At 39.1% G+C, this 24,441-nt stretch overlaps 1 protein-coding gene across 50 annotated transcripts in view; it reads left to right on the forward strand.

Annotated features, from left to right (window-relative positions):
• The window catches only part of MAP4 (microtubule associated protein 4), a 186,364-nt gene that overhangs the window by 120,947 nt on the left and 40,976 nt on the right, over window positions 1-24,441 (forward strand). For 27 of the 50 annotated variants that reach the window (XM_070492486.1, XM_070492492.1, XM_070492495.1 and 24 more), the window contains exons 4-9: window positions 2,384-2,497; window positions 8,517-8,630; window positions 11,186-11,320; window positions 11,884-12,948; window positions 13,633-13,755; window positions 15,813-19,172. In XM_070492486.1, the coding sequence (XP_070348587.1) occupies window positions 2,384-2,497; window positions 8,517-8,630; window positions 11,186-11,320; window positions 11,884-12,948; window positions 13,633-13,755; window positions 15,813-19,172 (4,911 nt within the window). The remainder of the gene's footprint in view (window positions 1-2,383; window positions 2,498-8,516; window positions 8,631-11,185; window positions 11,321-11,883; window positions 12,949-13,632; window positions 13,756-15,812; window positions 19,173-24,441) is intronic. The other 23 variants (XM_070492515.1, XM_070492519.1, XM_070492516.1 and 20 more) reach the window with 2 other exon arrangements.

Genomic DNA, 24,441 nt, shown 5'->3' on the forward strand with positions numbered 1-24,441 from the left:
TTCTCAAGTTAGGTAGTGGTGATAGTTGTATAACTTTCTGAATATACCAAAAACCACTGGGTTCTACACATGAAAAGCGTGAATTTATATCTCAATTAAGTTGTTATTAAAAAAAAGAAAAGGAAACCATCAAACTATTTTCCAAAGTAACTGTACCATTTTACATTTCCTCCAAGAATGAAAGAGGCTTTCCGTTTGTCCACATCTTCTCAAATACCTGGTATTGTAAGTCTTTTTGATTTTTGCCATTTTAGTGGTTGTGCAGTGGTATCTTGTGCTGGTTTTAATTTGCATTTCCCTAACGATTGATGACGATGAGCTTCTTTTCATGTGCATATCGCCCGTTTGTATATTTCCTTTGGTGAAAGTATCTTTTGAAATCTTTGCCCATTTTAAAATTGTTGTTTATTTTGTAATTGTGTTGTAAGAGATTGCCTTTTTATGTCTCAATTTTTTATCATTAGATTCAACAAACAATAACATTTTAATAAATATAATCAGAACAAACAGTAGGTAGGGAAACAAAAACTGTACACATTGTTCATTGCAAGTATAAGCAAAACTAAACAAAAAGTTAGAGTGAAATAGCTATTTCCCCATGTTAAATACCTAAACACAGTTTTGAACAATCACTATATTACCAGTAGTTAAGTTTTGTACCAAATATTTGCTACAAATATGTACCAATATTTAAATTCGTATAAATATTGTTTTTAACATGATAAATGAACTTGTTTCTCTCGTTAAAACTGACCTAACATAGATTGTAATTATAGTTGTGTTATAAGAGATTTTAGGGACTGGCCCGGTGGCGCAGTGGTTAAATTCGCACGTTCCGCTTCTGGGCGGCCTGGGGTTCTCCGGTTCGCATCCTGGGTGCGGACATGGCACCACTTGGCACGCCATGCTGTGGTAGGCATCCCACATATAAAGTAGAGGAAGATGGGCACGATGTTAGCTCAGGGCCAGGCTTCCTCAGCAAAAAAGAGGAGGACTGGCAGTAGTTAGCTTAGGGCTAATCTTCCTCAAAAAAAAAAAAAAAAAAAAAGATTTTAATCTCTTCTGCATACAGGTCTTTATCAGATTTATGATTTGCAAATATTTTCTCCCAGTCTTTGGCTTCTCTTTTCATTTTCTTAATGGTATCTTTGAAAAGCAAACATTTTAAATTTTGATGCTGTCCAATTTATCAGTCTTGTCTTTTGTGGATTGTGCTTTTGGTGACATGACTAAGAAATCTTTGTCTAATCCTCCAAGGTCATAGAGAGTTTTCTCCTCTTCTTCCCCAAGTTTTTTTTAATTTTAGCTCTTTGTATTTAGGTCTTTAATCTATTTGGAGTTAGTTTTTGCATATGGTGTGAGGTAAGTGTCCAGCTGTTTTTGTACCATTTGTTGGAAAAGGTATCCTTTCCCCATTGAATTATATTGGCACCTTTGTTATAAACCAATTGACCAAAACAGTGTGTTGATTTCTTTCTAAACTCTGTTCTGTTCCATTTATCTTATGTACGTTCTATACACGTTGACTCTGTTTCTGTACATTTGTAGTAACTTTTGAAATCAGGTAATATAAATCCTCCAGTTTGTTTTTATTGAAAATTGTTTGGGCTATTCTATTGTTTTTTCCATTTCCATATAAATTGTGGAATGAGCTTGTTGGTATCTTCAAAACGTTCTGCTGGGATTTTTAATTGTCAGTTTGAGAATTTATTGGACAGTTTGAGAACTACCATCTTAACAATATTGAATCTTCCATTCATGAACATGGTTTATCTATCTTTCCCTTTAATTAGATCTGGGTTGGGTTTTTTTTTTTTTTGAGGAAGATTGTCCCTGAGCTAACATCTATGCCACTCTTCCTCTTTTTGCTTGAGGGAGATTTTCCCTGAGTAAACGTCTTTGCCAGTCTTCCTCTATTTTTTATGTGGGATGCTGCCACAGCTTGGATTGATGAGCAGTGTGTAGGTCTGCACCTGGGATCTGAACCCATGAACCCCGGGCTGCTGAAGCAGAGCGTGTGAACTTAACTGCTGTGCTACTGGGCCGGCACCAGACCAGACTTTTTTTTTTTAATTCCAATGACTTGAAATGATCGCTTTTCACAATTTTGTCCAATTTTATACTTGTTCTTTTGTGGATAAAAATCACTAACCTTTTTACATGTCCATAATGAGAAGTCCTCCTACAGTATTTTTAACCGTATAACAACTTATGTTTTCCAGTTCTTTATTTCCTTCTATCTTAAAATTTAAAAAATCTTTCTTCAAAGGCACTAGCTGGGTATGACTGTTTACTGTACTAGCTGTAATACTCATAGAAACTCAACTCTAGTGGAGGAGAAAGGTGATACCGTGTAACTTTTGTTTCATGTTTCTATTTGAAGGATCTCCAACTGAATTCCTTGAAGAGAACATGGCCTACCAGGGATATCAGAACTGGCCAGAAAATACGAACTTTTGCTTCCAACCCGAGCAAGTGGTGAATCCTATCCAGACTGGTAAGTGCAGGCTTAGCTGTGACTGCTGAATGTGAACTATGACATAAACCTGAAAAAGCCACAAATGCCACTCAGATAAAATGTTATAGCCTAAATAAAGCTCATAAAGCACAACCAAGGTATAATTAGTTCCCGTGAACATTTAGTTGACCCTTTCTCCTCTCTATTTATCTGTTCTGAGACACATGTCCCTCTAGTTGTCTCCCCTTCAAAAACTGTTTTGAATAAATTAACTGAAATTCATATTCATTGAAGACTAAATGATCAGCAGTAATTTAGAATTCTAATTCTTCCAAAAGGAATTATTACAGTAATAACAGCACCATTTGTTGAGTGCCTGTTTTGTGCCAGACATAGTGCTAGAGCCTTTATATACATATTATCTATTTTTCATATCTAACTCTACCAAGTATGTGTTATCTTTATTTGACAGAAGAGAAAATGAAGAGTCATACCCAATTTCCTTAAAATTCAAACTAATCTATAGAGACAAAAAGCCTATCTGTAGTTGACTCGAGCTAGAAGTGGTGAGAGGAATGGAGTGAAAAAGAGCCTCAAAGCAATAGCATTGATACCTCCATGTCAAAGTTAACTAGATTGAGAGTCCGAGTTATTTGTTTCCACCTATGTGTGGCTTCTTTTTTTGCTATCTGACTTACAAGGTGCTCACAGCTGCTTCCAAATGATCTAGTACTTGATTTTCTATATCATTCTCCAGTTATTTGCTATCCTACATATATGGTAATTTTTAAAAACAGCTTTATTGAGATATAATTCACATACCATACAATTTGTCCATTTAAAGTGTACAATTCAGTTTATTTTGTTATATTCATACGTATGTACAGCCATCACCAGAGTTAATTTTAGAACATTTTTTATCACCTCAAAAAGAAACCCTGTTCTCTTTAAATATCACCCCCTTTCTGTTTATCCACCCTAGCCGTGAGCAACCACTAATCTACTTTCTGTCTCTATAAATTTACCTATTGTGGACATTTTGTATAAATGGAATCATTTAATATGTGGTCTTTTGCAACTGGTTTTTTCATTTAGCACAGTGTTTTCAAGGTTCATACATTTTGTGGCATGGATCAGTACTTCGTTCTTTTATACGGATGCATACTATTCCATTCTATGGATATACTGTATTTTGTTTATCTGTTGATCAGTTGCTGGACATTTTGGTTTCCATTTTTTACTGTTGTGAATAAGGATGTTTTGAACATTCATATACAAGTTTTTGTGTAGACATTTATTTTCATTTCTCCTGGGTATATACCTAGATTGGAATTGCTGATCAGATGCTAACTATATGTTTAATCATTTGAGGAATTGCCAAGCTGTTTCTAAAGCAACTGCACCATTGTATATTCCCACCAGTAATGTATGAGGTTTGCAATTCTTCCATATCCTTGAAAACACTTGCCTTTAAAGAAAATTATAGCTAACCTAGTGGATGTGAAATGGTATCTTATTGTCATTTTGATTTGCGTTTTCCTAGTGACTAGTGATGTTGGTTATCTTTTTATCTTTTCATGTGCTTATTGGCCATTTGTATATCTTCCTTGGAGAAATGTGTATTCAGATCCCTTCCCCCCCACCTCCCCTTTTGTTTTTGATGAGGAAGATTGGCCCTGAGCTAACATCTGTTGCCAATCTTTCTCTTTTTGCATGAAGAAGATTGTCACTGAGCTAACATCTATTCCAATCTTCCTCTATTTCAAATGTGGGACGCTGCCATAGCATGGCTTGATGAACAGTGTGTAGGTCTGCACCCAGGATCCGAACCTGTGAACCCCTGGCCACCAAAGTAGAGCATGCAGACTTAACCACTACACCACCAGGCTGGACCCGTTTGCCCATTTTTTAATTGTTTTTTCTTTCTGTTGTGCTGTAAGAGTTCTTTATATATTCTGCATACTAGACCCTTACCAGATTTATGATTTGCAAATATTTTTTTCCCATTTTGTAGGTTGTCTTCTAATTTTCTTGATGTCCTTTGGTACACAAAAGTTTTTAATTTTGATGAAATCCGATTTATCTAGTTTTTCTTTTGTTGCTCATACTTTGGTATCATATCTAAGAATCTATTGCCAAATCAGAGGTCATTAAGATGTATTGTTATGTTTTCTTCTAAACATAGTTTTATAGTTTTGGCTCTTGATTTGAGGTCTTTGATCCACTGTGAGTTAATTTTTGTATATGGTGAGAGATAGAGGTCCAGATTCCTTCTTTTGCATGTAGATATCCAGTTGTCCCAGCTCCTTGTTTTGAAGACTATTCTTTCCCCATTGAATGGTCTTGGCTCCCTTGTTGAAAATCTATTGACCATAGACACATGGTTTTGTTTCTCAACTCTTAGTTCCTTTCCATTGATCTATATATCTGTCCTTATGCTGTTACTATACTGTCACGATTACTGTTGCTTTGTGGTAAGTTTTGCACTTGCAAAGTATGAGTCTTCCTACTTTGTTCTTTTTGATGATTGTTTTGGCTATTCCAAGTCCTTTGCAATTTCATGTGAATTTTAGAACCAGCTTGTCAATATCTATAAAGAAGTCATCTGGGATTCTGATAGGAATTATGTTGAATCTGTAGATCAATTTGGGGAGTTTTGCCATTTTAGCAATGTTATCTTCCAAGCTATAAACATGGAATGTTTTTCCATTTGTTTATATCTTATGTCTTTCTACTATATTTTTGTAGTTTTCAGAGTATAATTTTTTTGCCTTTTTTTGGTGAGAAAGACTGGCCCTGAATTAACGTCTGTTGCCAATCTTCCCTTTTTTCACTTGAGGAAGATTGTCACTGAGCTAGCGTCTGTGGCAGTCTTCCTCTATTTTTTGTATGTGGGATGCCACCACAGCATGGCTTGATGAGCAGTGTGTAGATCTGCATCTGAGATCTGAACCCACAAACCCTGGGCCACTGAAGTGGAGCACACGAAATTAACCACTACACCACCAGGCTATCCCCCAGAGTATAAATTTTATACTCCCTTTTGTACAACTTATTTCTAATATTCTTTTGATGCTATGAGTCAGTGGAGTTGTTTTCTTAATTGCATTTTCACGTTGTTCATTGCAAGGTATAGACATACAGTTGATTTTTGTATGTTGATCTTTTATCTTCTAGTTGTTTTTTAATGGATTCCTTAGGATTTTCTAACTGTAAGATTGTGTCATCTACAAATGTAATTCACTTCTTCCTTTCCAATCTGGATACCATTGTTTCTTTTTCTTGCCTAATTGTCATGGCTAGAACCTTCAGTATAGTGTTATATAGAATTGGTGAGAGCAGACATCCTTGTTTTGTCCTTGGTCTTAGCAGGAAAGCATCCAGTCTTTCACCTTTAAGTATCGTGTTAGCTGTGAGTTTTTTGTGAATGACATTTATCAGATTAAGGAAAATGCCTTCTATTCCTAATTTGTTGAGTGATTTATCATGAAAGGGTGTTGGATTTTGTCAAGTGGTTTTTCTGCATCTATTGAGATGATCATGTGGTTTTATTTTTCATTCTAGTGATATGTACATATTATGTTACTTGATTTCTGGGTATTAAACCAACCTTGCATTCTTGGGATGCTTCCCATTTGGTCATGGTGTATAATTTGTTTTATATGCTTGTACTTATGTAAACATATTTGTTGAGGATTTTTGCATCTATATTCAGAGGAGATATTGATTTGTAGTTTTCTTGTGATGTCTTTGTCTAGTTTTGGTATCAGGGTAATACTGGTTTCAAAGAATGAGTTGGGAAGTGTTCTCCCCTTTTCAATTATTTTGGAAGTGTTTATGAAGAATTGGTTTTAATTCTTCTTTAAATGTTTGGTGGAGTTCATAAGTGAAGCCATCATGGCCAGGGCTTTTTTTTGTGAGTAGTTTTTAATTACTAATTCAAGTCAGGAAGTTACCTTCAAAGGAATGGTCAGTTTTGAGGTTAGAGAAAACTCAGAAGAGTATAATGTTCTGCAAGTCAGGTGTGGTAGCCAGCCTCCAAGATGGCTTCAATGATCCCCACCTCCTGGTATTCATAGCCTTGTGTTGTCACCTCCTACATTGTACCAGGCTTGGTCTATGTGACCAATAGAATAGATGGCAGAAATAATGGTATGTCATTTCTAAGATTAGGTTACAAAAGACATTGTGGCTTCCATCTTGATTACTCTGGGTTTACCTACCCTGGGGATAGCAAGCTGCTATGGAGAGGCACACTTGGGGGAGGAACAGAGTCTCTAGTCAGCAGCCAGGTGAGTAAGCCATTGTATAGACAGGTTCTCCAGCCACAGTCAGATCTTCAGATGATCACAGCCCCAGCCAATGCCTTGATTGCACCCTTGTGAGACACTCTAATCAGTGGAGATGCAGAAGAAATAGATTCTGGGGGACATTTTGAAGGTGAAGTCAGCTGGATTTTCTGATTAATTGGATATGGTGTATGAAAGAGAGAAGTCAAGGGTGACTCCAAGTTTTCTGACCAAAAAAATAGAATGCCATTAGAGATGAGAAGACTGTGTGAGGAGTCATTTGGGAAACGTTACATTTTGGCTTTATTTTATACATTAAGAGTTGGCAATTTGATATAAAAGTCAAGAAATAAGAGGAGAGGTTTAAATGGTTGGAGATACAAATTTAAGTGTCGTTAACTTATAGAAGGAATTTTAAACTGTGAGAGTGGATGAGATCACTAAGGGAGGGAATGCAGATACAGAAAAGGTCTTCCTCTCTCCCCCTGACCACTCAGTTCTTTAATTCTCAGCTTAAATATTTATCAAGTGAAGATCTTTCTTGACTTGAACTAAAATGTATCCCTCTGCTAAATATTCTCAACCCTGACCTTATACATCTTTGGGTTTTTAGAGCACACAGGGTCTGCCATGTTGTAAGCACCCAATAAAAAAGTAATGTGATTTAGCGATCTACCATCCTAATGCAAACCATTCAGCAGTTATTCTCGTTGATGGTTTAAGCATCCTGTTTTCCTTCAGTGGAAGTGTGAGAGGTGGAGCAAGCAGCAGCTACCCCAAACCAAATAAGAACAGGGAGAATGAATGTTTGTAATCTCGCTCATGTTCCAGCTCTCCTGCTGTTCTGAAGAAGCAGCACTGGGGCCTCCTCTATCCCCAATAGTTTTTCAGTTTACCATCTCCTTGTTCATGCTCCCCAATGCCATGGTCGCTCCTAATCCTGAAATCTTACTAGAAGAGGGTGGTGTAGCTGCCTCAGAGCCTCAAGAATGGGCTTTTTATGCAGTTGCCTCTGACAGTTGAAGTGCCTAAAGGGAATGAGTCATTAGCATTTCCCAAGGAACTAGTTAGAAATGCAGATACTTAGGGCCCAGTAATCTGTTTTCTTATAAGCCTTCAGGGTAATACAGATGTGTGCTAGATTTTGAGAACGCCTTTCTAGAGAGCCAGCTTCTTGCTTGGCCTGACTAGTTTTGCTCTTTTTCTGTGTAAGAAGGCACAGAGTTTACTTGATGTTTTGAGTGGCTTTACTCATGCCAATCCTGAGTCTAGAGCTTATTTCTCCTTTCAAGATGCCAGCTGTTCACCCTGTCTCATTCAGACAGCTTTTGAAATGCCGTTTTCTTCATGATGTCCACATGAGGTGAAAATGTCTTTTTTACTTGTTCTGGCTGTATTTTTTTTAATAACCTAAAATGAATATCTACTATGTAAATATATATTGAAAGTTTAATTATACCTATACTTTCACATCTTAGTATATCACAGAATTAAGCATTAGGTGTGCTTTTAGTTTTATATATTTGTTGACTGATTTAGATAATCAAATCTTAGAGAATAGGAGATTACATATTTTTAACTCATCACAAATGAATTAGTGAATATTTATTGATTCCCTGCCATGCTCAGTCACATATTATCTCAACTTATTTAACTTACTATTGACAACATACAGGTAACTAATCAATATTTATCTTAGGATAAAAGGAATGCTAATCTTTCTAGTTGTATTCACTGGGAATGTGTTTTAAATTCCTTCTTTATTCCAGATCCCTTTAAGATGCACCATGATGATGGCCTGGAAGAATTGCTCTTTCTCCCCAGTGGAACAACCAGTGCTTCAGCATTTGTAGAACAAAATAATCCCTTGGAAGACAGTTATGGTATGACTTCTCCTACTGGATTTATTTCTTAATTCCAGACAATTATGTAGCCTTTCACTCATCACCTTTGAAGTAAACCACTAGGCAAAGTCAGCTTTGGGGGCTTTGGCTGTGAGAAGGCTCTTTTTAGATGAGTCACAGGAGAGAATTCACAGTTAGGCTACTCAGGGGCTACTTAGCTCCTCTCATGGGATTTTGAATCTTATATCCTAGAGCCAGATTCTGTCTTCACATTTTACTAGCTAATGGTCTTGGGCAAGTTACGTCCTCCCTAAATTTTGGTTTCTTTATCTGTAAAATGGGGCCAACACTTGTCCCTACCTTAAAGATGTGGTGATGATTAAATAAAATTATGTAAAAGCACTTCACATAGTGTCCAATACATAGTAAACATTAAACAGATCTTAGTTATCAATTAGTAGTATTCTCATTCCTGGTTTTGTATAACTTTTAACATGAATGTGGCCAGAGTACTATAAGGGAGGCAACACTTTACTTCTGTCCATCTTAGGTTTTCAGTTGGTACTCTTTAACAAAAAGACAGATTAACAAGAGAAAAAAACCCCAGTGTTTTTATTAACTGGGGGTTTTAACTGCCCCCAGTTATTAATGCATGCAGTGTACGTCACACAGGAGAAAAGTAACTCAAAGTGGTAGCTCAGAATTTCAGTTTATATAGCATCTTCAATAAAGAACAATACATTTGTAGAGAAATGACAGGACCAAGGAAAGCAATTTTAGGCTTCCAAGAGTAACGTACTGTGGGAAGGTAATTATATGGGGGGGGGAACTAATGGAGTAAGATTTGCTTGTAGGTTCCTCTGGTGCCCTTTTTCTGGGCTGATGAGAGTCTGTCTCTAGTAAAAGGAGAATTTATATTCTGCCTTTTGGCAGAAAGTGAGGTGCTTTCTCTGGATTTCCTGCTTCTTCATGGCCTGCAGCTCAAAATAATTTTTATTTTTATTTTTAAGATTTTATTTTTCCTTTTTCTCCCCAAAGCCCCCTGGTATGTAGTTGTATATTTTTAGTTGTGGGTCATTCTAGCTGTGGCATGTGGGACGCCGCCTCAGCATGGCCTGATGAGCAGTGCCATGTCCACACTCAGGATCTGAACCGGCGAAACCCTGGATGGCTGCAGCGGAGTGCGCAAACTTAACCACTGGGCCACAGGGCTGGCCCCTCAAAATAATTTTTGTGTCAAAGAGGCGTATTTTGGGGTGACATATTCTGGTTTCCTTTAGTACCTATCATCAGTAAATCTCACTTCAAACAATGCTTATAATTTTGTATTTGTAAAGATCCTAGCTAATAATGTTTTTCATTTATGCTTTTCTTTGGACCGAAGATCTCTTGGGAGAAGAATGTTAGGTGAATTGACTTTGAGTTGTGTGTCTAGTCTCCTGATATTTTGATTTTGGCTTTGACTTCTGTCTTTTCCGCTCACTAGCTAGTGAGTTATTTGGTTGCATTGACTTCTTTCTTTACAGCATCTTTCTTATTTTCCTTTATACTCCCTCTGCTTTTCCCCAGTGTACACCTCTATCATGTCATACCTAGGCTACCTCAGTTGTCTCCTAGCAGACTTCCTGCTCCCTTTTAAATTTATTCTGGATATACCTACTGTGTTGATTGCCCTGAGTCCTGTTCTGTATTCATCTCATTTTCATGATTAAGACCTTAAGACACCCTATTTTTTTCTGTCAAGACTAAATTTCTCTGCTTTCCAGATCCTTCTTCCATTGTTTGTTCTAATCCTATTTTCCCTGTCTGGTCTGCAAGATCTGTTTGAATCAGACTAATCTTGTAGTCCCAGAAATATTCTTGTCCTGTTGGCATCTTTATACTTTTCTCTTCTCAGTGTTCTCCATCCTTAAAATTGACCCCTCTCTCTTCTCTTCCTGCTCTTGCTTCTCCTCAGAATCCTTCTGTGACTATTCTGGTCCTCGTTGTTTTTAAACTCTTACAGCACTTAGTCCTTACTGTACAATTTGCATTATCTGATGTATGTCTATCTTGCCTATCTAGCTAAATTGTAATAATCTTGATGGCAAGGACCATGTGATATTAAATCCCCTGTTGTATCTATCAGAGGACAGCAAAATAATGATCCTTTTATCTTTGTCTAGTTCTTAATAATTTACAGACTGTTTTCATATAATAAACTTCTGGTATTGGAAAGGGAGGTGTTAATCTCATTTTACAGATGGGGAAATTAAGACTCACAATTCCTTACTATACATTATATTATACTGGTTGTGATGTTGGAGCTAGAGCTCAGTCTTTGGTATTTTGAATCTTTGTAATACACTGTAGAAGGTAGCCAATCAGTGTTGATTAATGTCACTACAGGGATAAAGTTATACTATACACCTATTAACAATTAGCTAAAACCTGAAGAATGTCAGCAGTTTTTACTTTAAAACTTTCTTGCTTTGTTCTTCATTGGTCATTGGGTCTATGTAAAACTGGTTTTAAATATCAAATGCCTTTTTTTTCCTAGTGTTGACTAAGTTTCAAAAATGTGTTTGTTTGATGTGTTTGTGTTTCAATATTAGGTCTGTTTCCCTGTGACACATTTGCTCCTCCAGCTGTTGTGCCTCAGGGGTGGTCTGTGGAAGCCCCAAACTCTCCACAGTTGGAATCTTTCATTTCCGCAGAGGCCATTACACAACCTACGCAGCCCACAGCAGGTAAGTTGTTAGAACCCCTCTGTATCAGTTAAGGGTTGCAGTACCAATAGTCAATATCAATCATCAGATTTCTTTTTTAGCAGCGTGCAGCAGTATAGATAAAGATTCAGAACCATCTCAAGTGTTTTTAAAGCTAAATTACTGATTTCACAGCTAGAGGATTCAAGTTATAATTGAAATACAATACTTGGAGTTAAAGGGCAAAGAAAATCCCTTTTTTTAATTCAGTTAGTTTTAGAACTCTGAGTTTTTCTCTTGACGTCCCTCAGGTTCCCTTTCTGACATTAATTGTGTACCTGTGTTGTTTTTTTTAAACCTGATTTTTTTTTTCTCTCCTTTGCCTTTCCTCCTCCACTATATATTCTCCTGATATGCTATTCTTCTAAGTATTGAGAGTGTCAAAGACTAGGCACAAATGCATTAACTGGACAGTTTCTTAGTTATGTTTAGAGTGTTATGGTCGCAGAAACCAGCTACTCCTAATGCTCTAAGAAAGTAAGTTTTGAATGCAGAGCTACAGGCAGACCATGATGGGTCCTAAATTTCCAACTTATTTCCCTTAGAGCCGGCCAAGGAGGTAGAAATGGCATCAGCAGAAGAGAGGGCACCAATGAAAGCATTGGAAATGATGGGACTGAAGACTGCTGACATGGCATCATCTAGAGAAAAAGAGATGACCTCAGCTAAGGACGAGGCACCAGCTGCAGAAACAGAGGTGGCATTGGCTAAAAACATGGAATCACCTACCAAATCACATGTGTCACTAGCCAAGGACATGGAATCATCCACTGAATCAGATATGGCCCTAGTCAAGGACATGGTACCACCTAAAGAGACAGAAGAAGCCCCTGTTAAGGATGTCCTGTCGCCCACAGAAACAGATGTGTGTTTTACCAAGGACATGGTACTGCCTACAGAAACAGAGGTAGCCCTAGCCAAGGATGTAGTAGTATTCAAAGAAACAGAGAGAGCATCACCTATTAAAATGGATTTGGCCCCAGCTGAGGGCATAGTACCACCCACAGACAGAGAGATGGCCCAAGCCAATGTTGTAGAATCACTCTCAGAAATACAAATGGCACTGGCTAAGGACATTGTATCATCCACAGAAAAATCCTCAGCTGAGGAGGTGGGCTTGTCCTCAGAAACAGAGGTGGCTCTGACCAGGGACATAACACTGCCTCTAGAAACTAAGGTGGTCTTAAGCAAGGATGTGGCACTGCCCCCAGAAACAGAGGTGGCCCCAGTCAAGGACATGGCCCAACCTCCAGAAACAGAAGTGGCCCTGGTCAAGGACGTGGCTCCACCCGCAGAAACAGAGATGGCCCTGGGCAAGGATGTGGCTCTGTCCCCAGAAACAGAAGTAGCCCGGGTCAAGGATGTGCTTCTGCCTCCAAAAACAGAGGTAGCCCTGGCTAAGGATGTGGCTCTGCCCCCTGGTCCAGAGGTGACCCTGACCAACAATGTGACTCCAGCCAAGGATGTTGCACCACCCTCAGAGGTGGCACCAGTTCCAGTCAAGGACATGGAAATTGCACGGACACAGGAAGAAATAAGTGAGGATTCCCAGTTAGAATCTCTCCAGGATGAGGGGCAGTCAGCTGCTCCTGCTTCCATGATTTCACCAGGTATGGACTTACACTTACTCTTGGTATTTCTTTCTACCAGAGTGTAGTCTCCAGAAGGGTAAGGGACAAAGTCATACCAAATAAAAGACAGTCAACTATACTTTGCAAGTTTATACTCACTCCTACTCTCTTAGACAACTCTTTCTTACCTTCACTCTCCTGCAACACGTTCTCTATCCTTGTTCTCTCCTGATCTTCCTGTTTTTCATATAATTGAAGCAATAAAAGAGAACATTCACAAACTTCCATTACCTCGTCTAATTAACTACTTGTATCTGTATCCATAAACTCTGCTTTCCCTCCTGTAACTATCAGGAAATTGTCCCTGCTCCTAATTAAGTCCAGCCTCTCCGTTTTATACTAGCTCCTCTCTCCTCCTACCTACTTAAGTACATTGCCCTAGCCATTCTCCTCTTTCTTGCCTCTCACTGTTTTTTCCCCTTTCCATTGGATCATTCCCACCAACGTATGAACAGTTATTTTTCCCATCTTAAAAAAACAAAACAAAAACCTCTAAAGTCAGCCTTTCCTCCACCTTCCAACTACTACACCAGTTCTATTTTGCCCTCATAGGAGCATCTCTCCTTCCTCAAAAACTGTTTCTGTTTCCAATTTCTCAAAGGTGGAGAAATAGCTGAAATAGTGCTTCTCTGAAACCTGTGTATTTTTCACTGTTACCTTTAGAACCAGTCACAGCCACGGGCCAAAAGTACAGCTTGCCAGCAGATGAGGATTCACTGTCAGAGAAACTAGACCAAAAGAAACCAGTCAGTAGTCAGCCTTCTGAACTGTCTTCAGAGACCTCAGGTAAATTAGGAAAACAAAGTGGGCTCTGAAACAACTGAAACTGGGAGTGATGGGGTGATGGGATAGACATTGTCCCTGGTTATATGGTGTTAATTAGCAGTATTGTTTATGAAGTCCGTTTTCTTTCTTAGACAGATTTTGTCTTGTTTAGAAAGTCAGCTTGTTACATATTTAAAAATTATCATTACATCAACGTAGGACACCTAAATTTTAATCCAGTTCATCTGTTCACTATTCTATCCTGTGTGATCTTAGGCAGGTTGTTTAACTTTCATATATCTCACTTACTCAGTTGTAAGAGGAATAAACTGGTCAAATGTTCTGTAAACCCTTGTTGCTTACAGTGCATTCTATGGCCCAACAGCATCTGCATTGCCTGGGAGCTTGTTAGAAATGCAGTGTCTTGGGTTCCCCCTCAGACCTTCAGAATCATAATGCGCGTTTTAACAAGTTCCCCAGATAATTTTTACGTACGTTAGACTTTGAGAGGCACTGCTCTAAGATACTTTCTAACTTACAGTTCACTTATTCAATGAACTTTAAGATCACAGGTTTTTGACAGTAAGCCAGAACTGTGTGTATGTGATTATCAACTTAATGATTCTCTGCTTACTTTTCTGTGACTGATTAGAATGTGAACTTGAGGGCAGGGACCATGACTTATTTCGCTTAGAATCTCTAGTGCTTTGCACACTGTTTAACACCAAGAAGGAGCTAAATAAACATTTGATTTTGTTTAAATCTTGTTTTAGTGACTCAATTTATATCAATTATGTTGATATAACATCAAATACAGTAAACATTTATTAAATCCTTATTGTGTATGAAATACACCATCCTAAGGCACATAGTTAAGTCTAGGTCTTGCCCTTGTGTTATTATGTTATAGCCTGGGTGGTGAGAGAATTTCCTAGGCAAGAACTCTGAAACCAAAGATTTATATGATAGTTGAATAAAATAGTATGAGATGGCACCAAATAGCTGCTGATTAGTTGCCAGATTAAATGTTATAAGTGTTGTGGAGGGCTAAAGCCTAGCAAGTTTTGGAGAGAAGCAATAAGTGACCTGAGGTGTTTAATGAAGGGTAGGATTTGGTGGCCATGGGAGGGGTAAAGATGAGAACAAAAAAGTACTATGTAAGTATTTTAATGTTCTTTGAAGTCATTTCATTAAGTCAGGCTTGACAAGAGCTGTTCTAGACCTGCTCTTAATAGGACTCTTTCCAGAATCCTGGATCCACACTGCACTGACTTGGAGGCAAAGGTCGGACCGGTTGACTTCCTGAAATCTTTCCAAGGGTGCTCATCCTAATTGTTTTAATTCATTACACTACTTGGCATAATGTCTATTTCTTTGTCTTTTAGGAAGTACATTTAGGAACAGAACATTGAAATCTAAGACATTTGTCTTTCAAGTAGGAGGTTCTTGTTCTGCAATGATGAAAATTTTTCCCTGGCCAAGATACTAATTCAGTATCTTTTTTCCTTTTCTTTTCTTTCCTCTCTTTTTTTTTTTTTTTAAAGTAGCATAAGTCTGGCCTTCTGGTCTGTTTCTGAAAATCGATCTGGTTAGTTTGACAAGTAATGAGAATAATATTGGTGACAGACTCTTAGAATTATAAATTCTATCCAAAATCATGTATATTTCATTCAGTTAATGAATAAATGTCACCAAAAAGAGCCAAGAGCTTACCATCTTGTTGCATACTTGGGAATTATGTACCTATTAAAAATACTGACAAATATAAATACCAGATGAGATTTATGGACAGTAAGTGCTTATTATAGAGGTTAGAAGATCTCTATTTGAATTTCTGTTCTCGTTTCAAATATTTTGTAAGTATGTTTGAAAAAAAACTTTACCTGAGATGATGATCTTTGTTAAATATTTGTTAATCCCAGTTAAAGGTAAGAAATGTTTCAGAAAACATTCTGAAGGAATGAGTATGTGGTTGGTGAAAATAGACTAGTTAAATAAGTCACTGAATGGACTTTTTAAAAAGAAACAATAATAAGGAGTATTTTGTTTGGAATTTTAGCCAACTTCATATATTGCAGGTACCCCTCCCACACAAGCCAAACAAGTGTGCAGACCCAGTGACCGCAGGCCCACCCGGCCCAGGCCTGCCAGGGTGCCTCCTGAGCTGCTAGGAGTCTCTTCTCCACGGAAGACTCTTGATCCCAGGCTGGGCCCCTGCCCTTTGTCTCAGTCCACTTGGGTCTCTGGTTCTTCTTCCTGTGGTGAGCCTGGGAACCAAAGGAAAACTTTTCCTGTTGACTTCCTTGAACCCCAGAGGGATCTTGGCAGGGAGGCCTGGGATATAGAAAGCGCACCCATGATGATGAAGAAAAAAAAGAAGAAACCAAAGCAAAAGAGATACTCTCAACCTCGGGCTGGGGGACCTTGGGATGATGACAATGCAGACGAGCCTAAAGGTCATCTCTTTGCAGCTGACCCACAAAAATCAGGTGTTCTCCCTAACCAGTCTACCACTGTGGGCATGGAATATGGACTGCTATCCAGAGCAAACTTGAAAAAGGAATCTGAAATTGACTTCAGAGCATCCAAACTGGTAGCTGAACACTTTGTCTCAGAGAGTCTCAGTGTTCCTTTGTGTCCTTTGGAAGAACCCCCCCAAAATGCAGTAAATTCTCAGCCGAAGCTGAAAGGAGAGGGAGAGGTCAAAGGTAACAAGTCAGTACCACAGAGCCAAAACCAGCAACCGCTGCAGCAAGATGAATGCAGACCACAGACTACACCCACCCTGAAGACTTCTGTAGATAAAAGCCAGACAATAAGCTCTGTCAATCTGCAAGGACCCCTGACAGAAATTTCTGCACACAGAGTAGAAATTCCTTTGGCGATCAGATCCAAAGAGTGTTGCTCTCCTATCTTGAACCGAGAGGCTACAGGTAGAGTTTCAAAACCCACAGCAGCAAAAGAACTGCTTAATTTGCTACCCACTTTAACAGCTAGTAATCCATTAGAAAATAATCTAAAAGAAGGGAATGATGAAAGTAAAATGACTAAACTACATAATGACAAACAGAAAGAGTTTTCTGAAGGAGCTGAAGAGGTGAAAGAACTGAAAAAAGAAGCTTTTCCCAAGCAAAGACAAGAGATCGGCATCTTTGCTTCCGAGCAGCTTCAGGACAAGGTGTTAGCTCAGGTTCCTGGGCTAGGGAATGAACCCTTTAAGAGAACAGCAGGTGACAGCAAAAGCAGGAAGGGAAGGGGAAGTTCTGGAAAAGTAAGAATGAGTTCTGGGAAGGTAAGAGCGAGATCTGAATTGCCGTTTCCTCTAGACAGCCAGAAGGACAGCAGAGCTGTTCTTGTGCCAAGTGAGCCAGCCCCTAAAACTGAAAGAATGACTACTGGGGATAAGAGTGAGGAGTTGGGGCTAGAAGCTTCAAAGCAACCAGGAGCCATGGCTGATGTCACTGAGGCAGTGGTGATGGAGGAGCCTAGGGAAACAACTGACTCTAAGGTGGCAGGCACCTTGCAGACACTGATTCCTTTGGGAAGTGGGTCAGGCATGACTCAGACTTCTAGTGCTAGAACAGAAAGAGGAGACATAGCCATAGATACAGGTGTTAGTAACCAGAGCAAGGAAGGAAAGTGTCCTTGGATGGATCATGAGGCAGCTCCCTGGATTTCTGAAAAGCCTAAAAAAAAAAGCAGTGAAGGCAAAAACAAAAAGGTTAAAAATAATTATTCCACACAGCCTGCTAGCATGGAGAGTAAGGAAGAAATCCTCAACCCACCTTTTGAAGGGAAGGATAGAGTTGCTGGTAGTACTTCCCATCAAAACAAAGAATTGGGACTCACTTTCCCTGTAAATCATGACCCTTTGTTCTCACATACATCAGATACACCCACAGTGGAAGTAGTTAACCAAAAAGGTAAAAATGTTGGGGTTAATTCTTTTGAGCTTGGGGCTGTTGGTGGGGACAAAATAAACACAGTCAAGGATTCTGCTGTTATTGAACCAGCTGCCAAAGTGACAGAGATGAGCTGCCAAGACCAAATCCAGGGGGCAGGATTTGTTCCTTCAGTACTGTCTGAGGAGAATAAGACAGATCCAGCCAAGGGACATACTGCAGTGGCTGACAAACCAAATAAACTGAATAATGATGAAAAAAGTAAAAAAGTTAAAAATAGTTTTCCCGAGAAGCACATTCTGGAGAATAAGATAGATGCAACAAAAATACATGTTCCCATGGAAACCACAGGGGACCACAGAATTGAAGGAATGGGCTATGTGGACGAAAATAGAAATATTACATTTACCTGCCCCAGAACACCATCAGGATTGATGAATAAGTCACCTCCTCTAGAGACTCAGGAATCAGCAGCCTGTGAAAAACTGTCCATTCCTACTCCTCAAGTAGTGAAGGAGAGTGATTCCTTTCCAGACGCTTTGGCCAAAAGTGGGCAGGAGACAATTCCAGCCCAGATTTCCAAATTATTAGTGGTAGATAATTGCAGCAAAGATGGAGTCCCAGATCAAGAAGGACCCAAGGCTCCTTCTGCTATTATGCCCTCTGCAAGCACAGGAGGAATTACCCCAACTTTTATAGCAGCCATAGAAACAGTTAACAGTCATGGAGATAACCGTCTTAAGAATAAAGGTGAGCTTCCTGATCCCATGAAAAATGAAGCGGGGTTAGATGGAGGGCATGTGATAGGAGAATCTGAGTCAGTGCTTGGTGGTGCATCTGAGCATTCAATAGAGAAAATCACAGAGCTAGCAGAGGGGCACCATCGTTCTGGAGTGCCTATAGATGACCAAAGCCTACCAGGTGTGGTCAGAGTCCTAGAAGCACGTGCAGATAGGAATAATTTTCCCACATATTCAGTAAATGAAAAGAAAGAGTCTGAGGCAGGTTCTGCTCCGGTTCAAATGCCTGACTTACTGGGAGACAAAGCACAGAAGCCCAGTTTCTGTGAGGACCAAAATGTTGAAGACAGAGATTCCAAGGGCCCAGATAGTTTAAAGAATGAGGGAGATATGACTCTTTTGCCTCCAAAAAGTAAAAAGGGTAAATCAGAAGGAATTAGTCTGGCTTCTGAAATCACAGAATTGGATTATGCTTCCTTGGCAACACCAGAACTCCAGTCAGATTTCATAGATGGCACAGCTGAAGCCACTCCTGCAAGTGTGGCAGATAACTTAGTTGTGACTGCTTCTAAGGGTCTTCGACTCCCAGAACCCAAAGATAAGATCTTGGAGGCACCTGACAAAATGACAGAAAAATCTGAACCAATGAAAGGAGAAGGGAAGAAGGAAGATAAGAGCAGAATGGCAGAACCGATGAAAGGCTACATGAGACCTACCAAGTCCAGAGGACTTAGTCCACTGCTGCCAAAGTCTGTAATCCAGGAACGAGAGAGAGCCAAGCCACTGAAGTCCCGCGGTAGGAACCTGCCATGGGGAAAGTGTGTGCTTGTGGCTTTTGAGTCAGCATCAAAAAGGCAAAGAGCTTGTGCTTTGGTTCCATCCAGACTCTAATCATCCTTGTTAATCAGTTGGTTTGTTGGCATGAAAACTTATAACTGCTAATTACGTGTTTTCTGCAGCCAAGGCATGCCTTGTGTCCAGCTTGAGGAGGCTGGTGACTTGGTTGCATGCCTTTTTACCTAGCACTGAACCTTGAGTTTCAGGGGAAATTGAATTTCAAACAACAATCCTTTAGCAGAAGGCCTGTCACCATCCACTATTCTTAATTTTTTTTAAGAAGTGTACCTCTTATTTGTAAAGTTTATAGCCAAATTTGAATCATTATTTTGTATAAAGATTCACAGAAGGAAGGAAACATATCGTGTCTAGCTGTGTGCATGGGGGATTTTTTTGGTCAGTGCATATGAATAGCTTGTGCTGGTGGGCCTAAATACCCAAATTGCTTTTGGATTACAAATAGAAATGGTCTACCCTTTATGAGGAAACGGTAGCCTCTGACCAGTATTGGTAGGCACAGACCTTATTTGTGTTTCTAGTAGTGGGAAATGATCTCTCAGTGATGTAGCCACATCTTTGACCAGTCTGCTGCTCACAGACTGGTGTTACTTACGTGTGTTAGAGTTTTAGGCATAGTCTGTATCCATGAAACATAGTCTATATCCATGGGCAAGTCTATAAAACTTGCCTATGTAGGATTCCTCATAATTTTACCCTGTTTGGCTCTAATCAGTCAAGTAATTAGAATGAGATTGACAAGATGATTCCTTTAAGATTTAGAGATGTTAGCTTTTTTTTTTTCCCCTGAAAAGTATACATCTAATCATGGCTTCCCTGAGCCTAACCTTCAGAAAATGTTTTCTGGCCTTTGAGCCTTTTCACAGCCTACAAATGATGCTATTCCTTAATCACTATTTCCCGGCTTGCATGATGCAGCTACTAACTCCAGAAATAAAAAAACACCAGTTGGCCTTAGTGGCCAGTTAGGCTTTTGGAGAGGCTTCATCATGGGATGCTGTTCTGCATGATGTGGACTTGTTGTTTTGGGTAAAGCTTGTGCTGTGCATGAATTTGTACCCAGTAAGGAATATGTGCTATGTGAGTAGAGAATGCTAAAGGTTGTTATTTGCATAAGATATTGTCATCTTTTCTGTTTTTATCATCCTTCTATTAGCTACCATATTGCCAAGGCAGAAATGGAGTCATATGGAGAGGGCTTTCCAGCTTTCGTTAAGACTTCCAGCATTCTATGCAGTTCTTTAGTTTTAGTTTCTAGACGGGTTCTTCAGTTTCAGCAGTGGTACAAAGGGTAACATGTAAATTTTCTGAAATCTAGCCATCTCTTTTTGCTCAGTATTTCTGAAGAAATGTAAAAAGAGAGTTTATTCTGATTCTTGAGGAAACAAGGCAGATGCTACAGAACTTTCGGGCCCCTGCCTTGGCCAGGCCACACTCAGACTGTGTATTAGGAGTGGTCTTGGCAGAGTGGCTATGGGGAGGATGATAGGTTTTGGGCAAAATTTATTGTTTCTTCTCTAAATTCCGTCACATCTTTCCCCCCAAGGACAATCTATACTTTAATAGTTTTTTTTAAACTTTTTTTTTTAACTAATTTTTTAATCGGTCAGTACATTCACATGGTACAAAGGAGTACATAGTAAAATGTAAGTCTGCCTCCCTCCCTTAACCCCCATCGAAGTTTCCCTCTCGAGAGGCAACCAGTGTTAACAGTGTCTTATGCATCCTTCCAGACAATTTATGTACAAAGGAGTAATGACGTGGGGCCTGGCTCGGTGGCATAGTGGTTAAGTTCGCATGCTCTGCTTTGGTGGCCTGGGGTTCACCAGTTCAGATCCTGGGTGCAGACCTACATACTGCTCATCAAGCCATGCTGTGGTAGCATCCCACATACAAAATAGAGGAAGATTGGCACAGATGTTAGCTCAGCAACAATCTTCCTCAAGAAAAAAGAAGATTGGCAATAGATGTTAGCTCAGGGCCAAGCTCTCTCACCCCCCCCCCCAAAAAAGGAAGTAACAACATATATATTTCCTGATTTTATATAAATGAGACATATCATGCATACTGATGTGTGTCTTGCTTTGTAAACTTAATTATTTTAGAGATCTTTACAAATCAGTACAAAGAAAGCGGCTTCAGTCTTTTTAATGGTTATATGGTATTTCATTGTAAGGATATACCCTAATGTAGTTTACCACTTCTTTATTAATGGACATTTAGGTGTTTTCCAGTTTTTCTCTATTAGAAACAAGGTGCATAAGATATATAGAATGTCATACTTGAACAAGTACATCTGTATAATAAAAAGGGGCTCTAGGGTAGAATCTCTGGTTTGAAGAACATGTATTTGTAATTTTGATAGGTGTTGCCAGATTGTTCCCCATAGGGCCACAGAGATGTACCAGAGCTATACTCTCACCCTCAGCATAGACCATACCTGTTCCCCTGAACTTTCTCCACAGGTGTGATATTTATTTTTTGTTAGGTGTGCTAATATAATAGGTGAAAAATTATTTCTTGGCATAGATTTATTTTGTGTTTTACTTATTTAATGACTTCCTTGTATATTATCAAGTTTATAAAAGCCATCCCTACTCTGAGTTCATAAAAATATTTTTTTGGGGCTGACCCCATGGCCTAGGGGTTAAGTTCAGCATGCTCCACTCCAGCAGCCCAGGTTTGGTTCCTGGGTGCAGACCTACACCACTTGTCGGTGGCCATGCTGTGGCAGTGACCCACATACTATATAGAGGAAGATTGCCAACAGATGTTTGCTCAGAGCAAATCTTCCTCAGCAAAAAAAGTATATTTTTTCTTCTATTTTTAATTTTTCACATTTTGAATCTTCAGTCAATCTAGAATTTGCTTATTTGTTTCTCTGTGTGTGTGTAAGGTAAGATTACTTAGTCTTCCCACTGTTATTTAGATAATCTACCTCCCACTGAATCACCACCTTTGTCATGTTCTGAATTCCTGTATGTATTCGATCTATTTCTGGACTTTCTTTTCTGATCCATTGGTCTTTCCATTCAGGCTTCAGTAACACAATGTGGCTTAATTATATACTTTAGTATCTAATAGGTCTAGCCCCACCTCTCACCCTGTTACATTTTTTCAAAGTTTCCTGACTATTCTTGCTTGTTCATTATTACATATAAACTTGAGAATTGGCTTGTATAGTTTTGGGGGGAAAAATCCAGTCAGTCTTTTTCTTGAAATCATGTATGTCAAGAAATACATGTATACAAGAAATCATATACAAAAATGTATACCATACATTTCATTAAATGTATAGATTATCCTAGAGTGAGTTGATGTCTTCTGTGTTGAGTATTTTTGTCCAACAACATATTTTGACTCTGTCTAGCGTTTTCTTCTCCAGGCAGAGACTGTGTTTGATTTATTCATATGTACTTCCTAACACCCATTATAGAGCTTTACATATATATAATGCCTCATGACATTTTTTTGAATTATGAATGAATTATCTTTTGCTAGTCTCCCTCTTTGGAAGTAGGAAAAGGAAGTATACTGCTTAAGTCTCTTCCAGCTTAAGGTTTCCTCTCCTGTTATTTTTTCATTCCACTCTCAAGTTTAGGGGAATTTTAGCAGAAAGTTTCTTCACATATTATGTATTATTCTAGGCAGGAAAGATACTTCAGGAAATGTGAGCTCAACTTGTTAGAAAAGGACTCATTGTGGGACTGTGTTTTTTGTGAAGGGAAGAGCAAGTTTGAAAGGGTGCTCCGTATTGGATGCTAGTCTGTGTCACTGCTCCACATTGGTTCCTTGTAAGTGACAGTGCACTTGGCGTGTTTTTCTGTGAGTGGGACAGTTATCACAGATTCCTATAGATAGGCCCTTCCCTTTGCCATAACAAGAGCCTGGTCTCATTTTTATCTGGCTTCATTTCTTTCTTTAGTTTGCTTGAGCCCATCAACTGTTTTCTAACAGCTGGGAATGTCAGTTTATAGTGGGAAATTCTCTTGGTGTGAAACTTTAAGTAATTTGTAAACCCAAAATCCTAACAGTTTCAAGGCCCTTGCACATAAATAAAATATGCTCAGCAGATGAAAAACCCGTTTGTAATCTTAGAACTTGCTATGATTTTACAATGGGAGAAATATCCTTTTGGTAATCTCTTTTCTTAACTGTAGTGCTATTTGTGACGCTCCTTTCCTTATTGCTTTCTTCCCACTTACCTTCTCATCCTCTGGCTTTTTTTCCTCTTTGTTTTTGTTGCTAGTGCCGTTGAGTTGATTCTGGCTCCTAGTGACCCTGTGTACAGCAGAGCTGAACCCTGCATGGTCTTTTTGCACCATCCTCTCATCTTCCAGTGCTCTATGAGACAGAGTGCTCCATTGCTATTCACAGGGTTTTCATGGCCAATTTTTTCGGCAGTGCGTGGCCAGGTCCTTCTTCCTACGCTATCTTAGTTGGAAGCTCTGCTGAAATCTGTCTACCACAGGTGACCCTGCTGGTATTTGAAACACTGGTGGCATAGCTTTCAGCATTACAACAATACGCAGCGACCACAGTCTAATAACAGACAGATGGGTGGTGTGGTTCCCTGACTGGGAAATGAACCCCATTAGTGGTAGTAAGAGCGCTGAATCTTAACCACTGGACCACCCAGGCTGACTTTTTATTTTTCTTCTTCTTACTAGCTGTATATTAATGAAATTTATTGGGAAATTCTATATGTCATGCAACTAAAAATGGCTACCATTTATTAAAACTTACTATAGGCTCAGTACTGTCTTAAACTCTTTTAACTCTCAAACAGTCCTGTGCTGCTAATCCTCTTATTTGAGCCAGCTCATCTAAATATTCTTTGAAATGAATCCAGCAAATATTGATTATTCTGCTTTAAAAGGAAGTTCTTTGCCTCACACTCCCTCACCAGTCACTTTTACCCTCTGACTGACAATAGCATTGGAGGATTCAGAAAACAAATATAAACAACTTAGCTTCTGAGTTTTGGTGTTGCAGATATATTTACTTCTTTAAAATGGGAAATGGACAGTAAAGAGGACTTCCATTCTTACTTTTACCTGTGACATTGAAGCAGATCATCTCAGCTGTGAGCAGATTGAATTTGTTGGGTTTTTTTTCTTTTTAAAGCTTCAGTGCATGCTTGTGTATCCTTTCCACGACTGGGAAACGAACCTGGGCCATAGTCGTAAGAGTGCCAAATCTTAGCCACT

This window comes from Equus asinus, chromosome 21, assembly GCF_041296235.1.
Source record: "Equus asinus isolate D_3611 breed Donkey chromosome 21, EquAss-T2T_v2, whole genome shotgun sequence".
NCBI lineage: Eukaryota > Metazoa > Chordata > Mammalia > Perissodactyla > Equidae > Equus > Equus asinus.